At 36.8% G+C, this 12,557-nt stretch overlaps 1 protein-coding gene across 1 annotated transcript; it reads right to left on the bottom strand.

The window, feature by feature from the left end:
• Positions 1-5,327: 5,327 nt before the first annotated feature.
• On the bottom strand, positions 5,328-6,002 carry LOC103948964 (probable histone H2B.1; the record flags this gene model as incomplete). The annotated part of the gene is made up of 1 exon (XM_009360062.3): positions 5,328-6,002. A coding segment is annotated over one exon (462 nt), but the record flags the coding sequence as incomplete, so codon positions are not given.
• Positions 6,003-12,557: the final 6,555 nt, after the last annotated feature.

The raw sequence follows: 12,557 nt of genomic DNA, 5'->3' as shown, positions 1-12,557 counted from the left end.
TACTGGATAGGCCCCAAATCCATTGCAATCCACCCCTTTCCCCAAAACTCCTCTAGCCACCTTGGGCAATTGGGCTAAGAAGAGCCAACCAAGACGTCAGGCGAAAATCTAAGGCCCGAGCGTCTGGATGGATGTGACGTCAGCCATGTTCTAAAAAAATTTGAGTCAGGCGTGTGGGCAACACGCGCGAGTAGGCGAGTCTCCGACATATTTTCAAACAATGGGGCCCACGTGTCAACCCCACTCAATTACCGTTGAATCTAGACCATTTGATTTCTAAATCAACGATTCTCATTTTTTGGCTTAAAAAAAATTAGAAATGTAACGGTGGGCCACGTGTCAACATAAAGTGCCATCACTTTATATAATAAAATTATTTGTTAGAAAATTTAATAATAATATTATTATATTAAATTTATTAATTGAATGGAAATTAGAAGTGGAGCCTTTTGGTAAAAAGATGTGTCTACTCAAATGAAGAGTTGCAACTTTTGACTCTTCATGAATAGTCACATGTTTTCCAAAGAGATATCTCACATTCTATAAATAGAGAAGCCACCTATAATTACAAGATAATTTTTCATTGTTTTGCATAATCATACATAAAGTGCATGAAATATTAGAGAGTCTCATTGAGTCCATATGAGAGAGTTTTCAACACAATCGTGGTTCATGGAGCCTTGTGATTTGGAGTGCTACTATAACAAGGACGTGGTCGTTGTATCTTGGGAGATATGCGCCGATCAACCATGAGCACCGTAGTGGGACGTAAACTTGTCTTAAGGACAAAGTGTCCAACACTTGCCTCGACCGTATTTTCTAGGTTTTTATAATCCATTATATCATGTTCATTCAACATTGGTTACTCATGTGCATGCATTATTGTGATACATAATTGCATGAATTATTTCTTGAGTTTCTATGTGATTTATTATAGCAATTAGACCCTAATTTTTTCCAACAATCTTAAGACAAGTTTATGGTTTATTTGCTATATTTATGGTTGAATGAAAACATGAAGAAACAATATGTTTATTGGTTTATTTGGTATATTTATGGTTGATTGAAAACATGAAGAAACAATATATTTATATTTGGTTAAAGGGGACACGTTTGCATCCTGGGAATTTTGCTTAAATTGATTCAGTTTTCAAGTTGTTAAGATCTGCCTGTCGCTATATGCACATATATTTCTCTATTGGTTCATTTTATTGATTTGACTTTGAGAGACACGGTATTTAGACAGAAATATATGACAATTATTTTCAATTTTGTTTATGCTAGTTTCCAATTTATCTACTTAGTTTCTAAATAATCACACGTGACTGTGTTGAAACTACGAAGTTTGTTTCCTGTTAGGAAGTAATTTACAAATGCACACAGTGATCAGGAATATAAGAATATACTTGCTTTCATAACTCTATCTTTATAATATTCTTCAGCGATTACATGTTTATGACTTTTCAGAATGTCAGTTATTTGGTTACTCAATGCAGAAACTGTATGCGACTTCTGATAGTCGCACCATTTCGTAGTGGGAACTAATTTGGAATGGATGCTTCTTTTGAGTTCTTGCATTGCATGCAGATGTAATCATACAGATTGCACACGGATGAACTAGAAACGTAGATTTAATTCTAGCGACTCCAAGAAGAGTCTCACCATTTCAAAGCAAGACCACTTGATTAAGAACTTTGAATCTTGATCCGTTTGTATCTCTATGCCTATACGAAAACGAATTGGTGAACCATTTGGTCACTGGTTACTTGCAGAGATGGCGTGGTCACTAGTTTGGTTCTTTTCAGACTATGACCATATTGGTTACAGTGATAATGCCGTTTAGGATTTTGAGTGGCATAAGTTGATTTTCTTTATACGTGGAATGCCACTATATGATATTAGTAGCATAATTGAAAATAAAGCCGCATATAGAATGCATCCTAGTCAAACGGTTCTGCTTTTGTTCCCAAGCACATAAATTTCTGAGATGATGCAGATGCAAAGTGTCCAAAACTCAACTGGCAAAAATTATTGTGCTTCATTTGTATAATACCATTTACAAGGGGCAAGTTGATCACTATGACATATGTGCACTAACCTAAAAGGAAAAACGAATCCCTTCAGAGGCGAATAATGTGATGGCCATCACCGAAGTGTCAAGTGAGTTTTGCATAACTCATGATTGGTCATAGTATCATGAAGTTGTTGAATGGCGACACAAAAGCATTGTTGAATGGCACCAACAAGTGTTTTTCTTAAAAACACAAGTGGCTTTTATAAAGTCTATGTGAAGATACAAAGAGATTTTATCTTTACAGAGAATTCCTACCTCTTAATATGAAATTTAATTTATTGATAGCGTTAAAAGCAACCACAATATGAGAGGAATGTGGGGGTGACTTAGCTATTTTTGAGAAATGGAATATACTTAAAAAGAATGTAAAAGTAATTTTCTTTGAGAAAGAGATAACGATTATCTCTTATAATTAAAGTTTTAAGGTATTGAGAAGTTTGAGATCTTCAAGCAAATATCTTAAATGCGGGGAATTTACCCTAGTGTTAGCAAATTACTTATCAAGTTCAAACGCATGTTTGGAGGAATTATGTTGGAACAACTACTCTCGAATGAAATATAATTTCATAAATGGAAGTACACACCATAAGAGATAGTCATCAACCTAGTGGATCCAATTAATTAAATGTTTGACTAGAGAATAAGTTGTATCATCGAGGGGAATGGGTTAAAAAGCCTACGTCTTTAAGAATCGTCATAATGGCAACACAAGCTGACTGGAGATCCTAAGATCTAGGTTCAAAGGGACAACTGAATTGTGGATGATTCAATGGGAGCACTGCGAAGATAATCTCCTACCCATGTCCTATGATGAAACAGTGTTATCTGCAACGTATTTAGGATAAGCTTTGCATTTAATGATTCTTATACTTGGAAATAACAAGTGGAGTATTACAGGATACTATTAATGGGAAGTCACCTATCTTGAGTGAGGAATGGGGCCGTTCTTGTGAGAATTTTTTTTGAAGGGCTTAGTTTTCTAAAAGCACTCATGAGAAACCAAGAATTGTTCAGGGCCAAAATGAACACAACCAAGCAACCACGGGGTGTCTGGAAGGGTATTGTGTGATTAATATTGTCTTGGTTTACACAAACGGTTGAGCAGTTCAAGACATCGCATTCACTGATTAGCCAAGTAAATCCGATAGTAATTCACTACAAAAGGTTCAAAGCCAAAAGCCACCTATCCCGATGCGATACATTTCTTACTGAATTCTCTGTCTAGTGTCTGCATTGTCATTTGCATAGTATTGAGTCAATTTTCATTCATGTGGGGGATTGTTAGAAAATTTATTATATTAAATTTATTACTTGAATAGAAATTAGAAGTGTGAGCCTTTTGGTAAAAAGATGTGTCTACTCAAATGAAGAGTTGCAACTTTTGACTCTTCATGAATAATCATATGTTTTCCAAAGAGGTATCTCACATTCTATAAATAGAGAAGCCCTTTATAATTACAAGATAACTTTTCATTGTTTTACATAATCATACATAAAGTGCATGAAATATTAGAGAATCTCATTGAGTCCATATGAGAGAGTTTTCAACACAGTTGTGGTTCATGGAGTCTTGTGATTTGGAGTGCTACTATTACAAGGACGTGGTCGTTGTATCTTAGGAGACATGCGCCGATCAACCATGAGCACCGTAGTGGGGCGTAAACTTGTCTTAAGGATAAAGTGTCCAACACTTGCCTCGACCGTATTTTCTAGGTTTTTCTAATCCATTATATCATATTCATTCAACATTGGTTCCTCATGTGCATGCATTATTGTGATATATAATTGCATGAATTAGTTCTTGAGTTTCTATGTGATTTATTATAGCAATTAGACCCTAATTTTTTCCAACACTCTGTATATACAAACATTGCTCATTACGAATGTACTACTAACAACGATAGTAAAGATGTTGGGGTTTGCAGCCCATTGAATCCAACAATGACTAGAGTTTTTAATAAGTGAACAAATCTGAAGTGGATCTATGAACCATCATGCCTCTGCTTTCCAGATAGGGGAGAAGACATGGTATTCTTAAGCCATTGGAGTTTGGGGAATCAATTGAGAGATGGCAACGAAGTGAAAGTTCCCGATTTATGAGATCCTGGTTCCGAGTAAAAGAGGGGCATTCAGCTAATTGTGCACGAGGAAGAAAATAATATGCGCAGTACCCAACATGAAACAACTGGTCCTTGTTTTTCCGATCATTTTTGGACGTTTGGCGTAATACGAGTTGATGCCAAGAACATATTTCGTCTCCCATGGACCATTTGAAAGGAGAAAGAAGACGTTCAGGGATTGCTTCATTCGGTTTTGTTCAATGACATATTTGGGAACTCCGATCAAGAGAAAGAGAGAGAAACCAAAACACTCGACGATTTACAAGGAAAGCGGCGTGATACTCTCACGCAATCAGCAATTTCAGATTGTCTCTGCAGCAGCAATGGCAGGTACGAACATCAATTCAATTTGCTAGTTTGGTTGGTTCGTGTTTTACAATCCAAATCTATAGAAAACTTGCAAAGCCAATGACATATTGGTGGCAAGGGCGAGGATTACTAGTGTCTTGTTTCAGATCATTGCTTCTGAATACGGGTCTTGCAAAATTTCTGGCACCAGCGAAACTGAAACCGAGTTTGAGCCAACCGATCGAATCAATGTGTAGATTGAAATTTTAACTCCCCGTCAAAAACTAACTGATGTGGTTATAAGTTCATTCTATACCGAACCAGACCGAATTAGATTTATATACATTCGAACACGTAGAATCAGACCGAAATAGGGTTATATACATTCTAATATGAGAAGGGATCGAGCATATCTAAATAGGTACTAGGAAATTACAAAATTAAACACAAACAAAAACGTTGCCGCCCAAATTAATTGGTGGCGCCATTGAAATAGCGTCTAAAATCCCTACTTTCCTTTGATATTCTACACATTTGCATAATTCCCATTTCTTTATTTGGGCAATGAAAAACTTGAGCACAAGAAACAATCATCAATAAGACTGCTAATGATATTGAAATCGGATTCAAGACAACCAAAGATTTTGCCGAAAACCAGGTGAATTTTTCAAACACCGTTAGGACAAAATCAAATGACACCACCGATTACATTTCAGCGGGACATTTTATCAAACACCATCCGGGCTAAAGGGTTCTCACCACATCAATGTAAAACTCAAGCAAATGCAAATATTCAACAAATTTAAGTTACTCGAATCATGATTTTAAATTTTAATCACCAAAAGTAAGGAAATGGGCCGTTCATTTCGAATTCAAGAGATTACAGAATCCAAATTCATCAATCCATGCCACCACAAATTTCAGATCATTGTATTTCATCCAAAAGATAAGAAATTACATATCTTCTAACCAGAGACCCTACACACTAAACACATAAAGATCCACTCTTTAAAGCCCTAAAAGACACAGACGACGAACAGAACAGAACCCACCAAATTTCAAGAGCTGGTAAACTTGGTCACCGCCTTAGTCCCCTCAGACACCGCATGCTTAGCGAGCTCACCAGGAAGCACCAATCTCACGGCAGTCTGGATCTCCCGGGAAGTGATCGTAGGCTTCTTGTTGTACCTCGCAAGCCTCGACGATTCCTGGGCGAGCTTCTCGAAGATGTCGTTGATGAAGCTGTTCATGATTCCCATGGCCTTGCTGGAGATCCCGATGTCAGGGTGGACCTGCTTCAGCACCTTGAAGATGTAGATCTTGTAGGTCTCAACGCTCTTCTTCGATTTCTTCTTCTTCTTGTCTCCGGCGGCGCCTCCGGCCTCCTTCGGGAGCTTCTTCCCGGCCTTGGGCTTCTTCTCAGCGGGGGCTTTCTCCGCCACAGCTGACTTCTTCTCCTCTGCTGGCTTCTTCTCGGCGGGCTTCTTCTCAGCTTGGGCGCCATTGGAGTGGTGGGAGAAAATTAGGGTTTGGGAATTTGGGGGTTTTCGAAAGCGAAGTGATATAATTCAATTAAAGAGGGATAGAGTCTCGATGAAGATTATTTTGTGTGTGAATTGAAGTGGAGGAATGCATTTGTTTATATAGAGAGAAGTTCGCTGTTGTTATTGGTCGGTAGGGGTTTCACGCGGATCGCTGATGTGTATCATATTCTGGCCGTGCGATTTGGTTTTGAAAATGTTTAGGGATCGACGGTTGTCATGAGTGGGGACGATTACAGCGGATTCGGATGGATCGCTGAGTTGGCGTGTTACTACACCGCCGATTCTTTATGCACGATAGATTGTTCAGATATGTCATTTATACAGCCTCTCTAGCAATAAATGTTTTCTTAGGAAAATTAATGAAAAATGTATGAAAATTTTGAGTTTTAACGATAAAAATAAAATAAATAATAAAATGAATAGTATCAGGATTAACTTTTTAATGTAAAAATATGATTTTTCGTTAAAGTAAATAATACCGCGGATTTTTCGTTAAAACTTATTCTTTTTTTTACTTGCTTTTAAAGATGTTTTGTGGTAATTGTTTTATAATATGGTTATCAAGATATATTTTTAAATTCATCCATAAAAATGTGATTCAAAGAGGAATTTATAACTTTATTTTTATTGGGAGCAAGAACCTGGCACAACATGTAGTCTCTAACATTATCAGAAATTTACAAAATATAAAGAGAGAAGCACATACTGAAGAAGATTAAAAAAACTCAATGGAAGTGTGTGAAGTGAAATCGGTATGAAGATTTACCGTAACATTAACAATACCAAACTTGAGTACCTAAGAGCAACTCCACCCCTAAAGACTTTTCGCCAGCACCCAGCCCATTTATCCACTTCAGTGACCAGTAATAGACCCTAATGAACAGTAATAGGCCAAAGCATCTCCACCCCTACAAAATGCTCTGGCACCCAGTCTATTTAAAATCTTAAATAATTTTTTAATAAAATAATAAATTAAAAAAATAGTTTTAATTTCGGATAGGATTTTTAATCAATCTCGTCACACCACGTGTCATTATCCAAACGTACTATTTTGTGAATAGATTTCCGCTAAGATTTTCAACCAATCCCGACAAGCCACGTGTCACTTCCTGTTTACAATAATTTAGGCAAAATTTTGATAAGATTTTCAACCAATCTTGTCACGCCACGTGTCATTATCTAAACGTACTATTTTGTAGATAGATTTCTGATAAAATTTTCTACCAATCCCGACACGCCACGTGTCACTTCCTGTTTACAATAATTTAGCCAAGATTTCGATAAGATTTTCAACCAATTACGTAGTGCCACGCAGCATTGTCTAGAGCGTCATCTTTTCTTTTTTTGTCCATATAAACCCTACATCCCTACATCCTTCCTCACACTAAACTCAATCCTTTTTTTTTAGCTCAGAATCCTTCTTTATCGTTTTCAAATCTTGAGTTCTTACAATGTCTTCTTCAAGGAGAGTGTATAAACAGTTGCAACAGCAGCAGAAAAGGTTGTTGGCACAACAGGAAGAATTGGTCAATCTTGACGAAGGTGGAGGTGGAGATGAGGCCTTCGCAATGGAGGAGGATGAGGATGATCACCATAGAAGGCGGAGGATCTCACATTCCCACCGTATCATGGAAGCTGTGGGTCAGATAGCCAAACCCAGACATGCGGCAAACATCGATAGAAGAAGGGAAAGACAGTATTAAAAAATGTGGGATAAGATAGTACTAAAAAATGCGGGTGTAACACAAATAAATAAATTAAAATATTGATGGGCGTGGAATGCATAAGAAATTACATAAAAATTGCATAAGAAATTGCATAAAAATTACATAAGATATTAAATAAATTAAAATATTGATGTGGGTGGAATGCATATAAATAAATAAAAATATTGTTACCTGATCCGCTAAACTTGTCCCACTACGTAGATTACCAGATGTATGAGAGATGACATTTTTCCAACAAGTAAAGGATGCGTTGAGTTTTTTCCAACGACCTTGAAGACCTTGACTAGATCTGGCATCTTTTCCATGTACATCGTAAAACGCTTTCGTAATTTTACTCCACATTTCTTGCTTATTCATCTCATTACTCGTAATCGGATCATGAATAGTGTGAACCCAACATTCACATAACATAACATCTTCAATGAGCTTCCACGAAGTTATTTTTTTTCTCTCAAAGAGTACAAAATATTCAAATGTAGAAAGTGTAGAAACTGTAGAAAATATTGAAATGTGGTGTAAGGTGGAAGATGAGTGTTAGGTATTTCTAGAAAAAAAAAATTTAATTTTTAAAAAATTTTCTGTATTTTAAAAAAAAAATTCATAATTTTTAATGTTGTTAATTAATCTGGACCGTTGGATTTGAAAAATATTCAAATCCAACAGCCAACGAATTGCCACGTGGCCAACGGTCAAAATTCTAACCGTTGGGCCTTTTTTTTTTTTTTTTTTTTTTTTGGTGAAAAAAATGTGGATCGTTGATCTGTGATGGGACGGTCCATTTTAAAAGTCAAATTTAAATTTTTTTTACCGTTGGAAATCCAACGGCCTACAAAAACTAGCCGTTGGAAATCCAACGACTATGAGGAGGGCCACGTAGCCCTTATCTGGGTAAACACAAGTGGGCTGACAAGCAGGGCCCCGCCGCCTACACCCTTGTCTCCTACTCGCGCCTAGTCGCGAGTGTTCTGCACGCGCCAGCCAAATAGGCAGCTTCTGGGTCTGTCTGAAATGGGATGGTCTGTTGCCTGGCTTGGGCTGGGTGCCAGGCTATTTTGCGGGCTGGAGCACTTGAACAAGGTGCTGGCCTTTGTTTTGGACAGGGTGCTAGGCTATTCCACCTCTGGTGGAAGTGCTCTAAAGTAGAGTAAGGTTATTCAATTTGAGATAGCAGTAGGATTTCTTTGCTTTCAGTCCAAATTAGGAAGTAAATCTCCAATTTAAGCTTTGCCATTCCTACACAATTGACAAAGAATGAGGAAAATCAAGATGCATTCATAGACATGATTCCTTTTTCATGAGCTATTATAATAGCAAAATACACTGATCCAAACAATAATGCCTTTACAAAATAACACAACTTTCTTCGGATCAAAAACTTAAAACACAAAGAAATTTCATATAACAAAGGAATATAGGATATGTAGGCCCAAAAGAGTAACCCCATAACAACAAGACAAAACTTTATATTTTGAGGACTACTGCCTCCACCACACCAGCTGCGCCGCTATCGCAAATATGCCAAGACCACCAAGAAAGAGATGTTGGAGTATGCCTGAAAAACAATTGACGTGACAACACATAAGTAGTTATTCGAGCCAATCGAATGTCGAGTTATCGACCAAGGGCAAGTGAGAACATACATCAATTGAGTGTATGACTTAACAATGAATTAGGAAGGTTTATTATTGATTAGGATGAGTCTAAGGAATAGCTTAGGTAGTAGGAACGAGATTGCATAAAGGTTCCAATCTTGAGATATGTATCCTACAAATCTTAAGTCCTAAAATATGTCCATAGACATAGGCTAAGTAAAAGGACTATCTTTTTTTTTTTTTTTTTTGAGAGAGAAAAGGACTATCAAATATATGCAAAGGCGGTTTTTTGTCGTTTTTAGTAGTAAGTCTCAATCTAAGCATGTGGTGACATGAAATAGACATAAAGGTGCTCATCTATGAGATCGAGTTCATTGACCATTAACTAACCATAAAAGTGTACGAATGAAAGAATTATTTACTTGTCAATCGTACCATGCTTCTAAGTTATGGATGCAACTAGTTCTTAAATATGAGGCATCACTGGTTATCTTGTGTTAAGGAATGTGAGCTTTGGTCTCGCCTCAAAGCTCTCAAACAATAGCAGAGCCCTATAATAGAGGTTCACAATCATGTGCATTAACATAGAGATATGTGAATGCATAACAAAAAATATGTCACATTCTAGGTAATCAAGAAGGTTGATAGACTAGTAACCAATTGACGATTTACCTCCAAAAGTCTTTGTTCAAAACAACATACATTAAGGCGATCATATTCATGCTTAGAATTTGATATTCTATGCTCTAAAATATAGTAGACAGAGGAACCTAATTGCATTGTAATCGTAACTAAGGTTTTAAATATGTGTTGTATGAATTCAAACATATTCTGACTAATCTAGTTAGCAGAAATCCATTGCTAAATGTTACTATTCAGTTTGTGAATATTCCTACAAGGTTGAATTATACTGGTTACTAATTATGTAGAAACAAATAAATTTCTTTAATTAATCAAATTAACATTGCCAGCTTTAGTTGGAACCTACAAGGTGACACAAAATAGAATGATATTGAAGGATAAAATTGGTGAATGTTGAATTTAATATAAGTTGTTTATATTCAATACTTTTTTTTATTTTTTATTTGATTAATTCATTTGGAGCTTATATTTATGGGTTAATCTCAGTTTATTACCTTAAAGTTTCGTGGTTTTCAACATTTGGTACATGAAGTTTTTTCATCCCAGAGTCATATCTCAAGTCTTAATTTTTGGACAGTCTCATACATTCGTTAAGTTGACTGTTAAGTAAGCTGCTAACTAGTGACGTGATGCTCATGTGGACAATGACTGAGCACCAGTGTCATTAAGGGTTCACGTGGAAATTAAATTAAAAACTAAAAATTAAAAAATTAGAAAATTAATTTAAAATTTTAAAACCTAAATCTTAACCATCTTCCATCGCTTAGACCCTTTATTCCTAATTTGTCTTCGCCAACTCGGTCTCCCTCTTCCGTCCCTCTCCCTACTTGCACTCGTCATTCCCTCACCACCACCTCCTAACCCGACCCATTTCTCCCCTAATCCTTCCATACCTGACCTGGATTCCCGATTTGGACTCTCCACCACCATGAAAACATGGAATTTGCAGGTGCGGCGTGACTGAGTTTTGTCTTCGCAGCGTGACAGGGGCAGCCTGATCTTTGGCCTAATCCTCTACCACCTGATTTCTCCTCCATAATCTGCAACCTTGCTCTCAAATTTGCTGACTCACTTTTACTTGAGCTTTGATGAATCGGTCACTGCAGTCCTTAACGGCAACAGTAATTCATCATGCAGTTGTTATCGGCCTTCTAATTATATCCAAGTACACCAATGTTCTGGTGGATTCCGTCGCAGTGAAGGGGATTGAGAGCGGGGGGTGAGGTGGGAGATGAGGGTTGGGTGGGATATAGAGGAGATAAGGGAGAAGGGGGTTGGGGAGTGAAGGAGGGGCAGATCGAACTCTTCCTCTGTGAGCAAGTTTCGAAGGAAGTCTGGAATTGGGTTTTTTTTTAAGAAAAACTAATGAAAAGGGCTTGAAAACTTTGAGTTTTAATGATAATGACAGAATAAAGGGTAAAATGAATAGTACCAGGATTGACTTTTTAGTGTAAAAATGTGGTTTTTCGTTAAAGTAAACAGTACTGTAGGCTTTTCGTTAAAACTCCATTTTTTTTTTACCAGAGGAGGAGATCTTGCAAACGAGAAGAGAGGAGGAGACGACCTTCACCTTCGTCCCCAAATTTCTAGGCGCATCTCTATGTGATTTCTTTGTCTCCATTGACCATTGTAGAGACATACTTTTTGAAAGGGCAATGAATTTGTCCATCCATGGTTTAGCATTGTTCTATAGAACCCAGTTAACGGTTGACTTAACAGCTAACTTAACAGATGTATAAGATTGTATGAAAATTAAGACTTGAGGTATGACTTCTGGATGAAAAAAACTTCATTTATCAAATGTTTTTTTTTTTTTTTTATTTTTTTTGTCATTAGTTAAATTTGGGGGTGGGGGGAATCGAACCTGGGTGAGGTGGGAGTTTTCTTGGCTCTAGTGCCACTACAAATAGGCCTCCATCCTCTCATGTATCAAATATTGAAAATCACGAAACTTTAGGATAGTAAATTGAAAATAACCCTATATTAATTATAAGTTTTTTTTTTTTTTGAACAATCGATATTATCCACACTAAGGGAATAGGGGTGGGCTTAGTCTCACAATGTGCTAGCAATAATGTGATTAAAATTCACCTTTGACGAGAATCGAACTCAAGACCTCTTACTTACCAGTGAAGAGAAATACCACTAACTGTAGTTTTAAGTGGCTTATTATAAGTTATTTGAACTAAAATAAATAAGGAATCTCAATCTAAAAGGAAAGATCATATTAATTAAATAAATAAAATAGAAGCAAACCAGGCTAAAGCCCAATGACAAAGGGTAGGTGTGGTAAGCCCGAAGGAAGTGTTTCCTAAGGTATGCAGCACACATGTGAGATAAAAGATTAAATTGAAATCTTACTGGCTTATAAAATTGTGCTATATATCCTAAAGGTCTTTAGACCTAGTGTTGATTTTTTACACATGGTGAAATCAAAAATTGAGGGAGAAGGAAATTAGATTTTCTATTCAGAGAAACTTAAAAATATAACACTGCCCATTGCCGTATTCACCTGGAGGAAAGGGACCAATTGGTTCGTCACCATCCTGCTTCACCAGACAAAGATTAAT

This window comes from the organism of the source record quoted next, unplaced genomic scaffold, assembly GCF_019419815.1.
Source record: "Pyrus x bretschneideri cultivar Hongxiangsu unplaced genomic scaffold, Pyrus_bretschneideri_v1 Contig5, whole genome shotgun sequence".
Lineage (NCBI taxonomy): Eukaryota > Viridiplantae > Streptophyta > Magnoliopsida > Rosales > Rosaceae > Pyrus > Pyrus x bretschneideri.
This window is presented reverse-complemented; position numbering and strand designations above follow the sequence as displayed.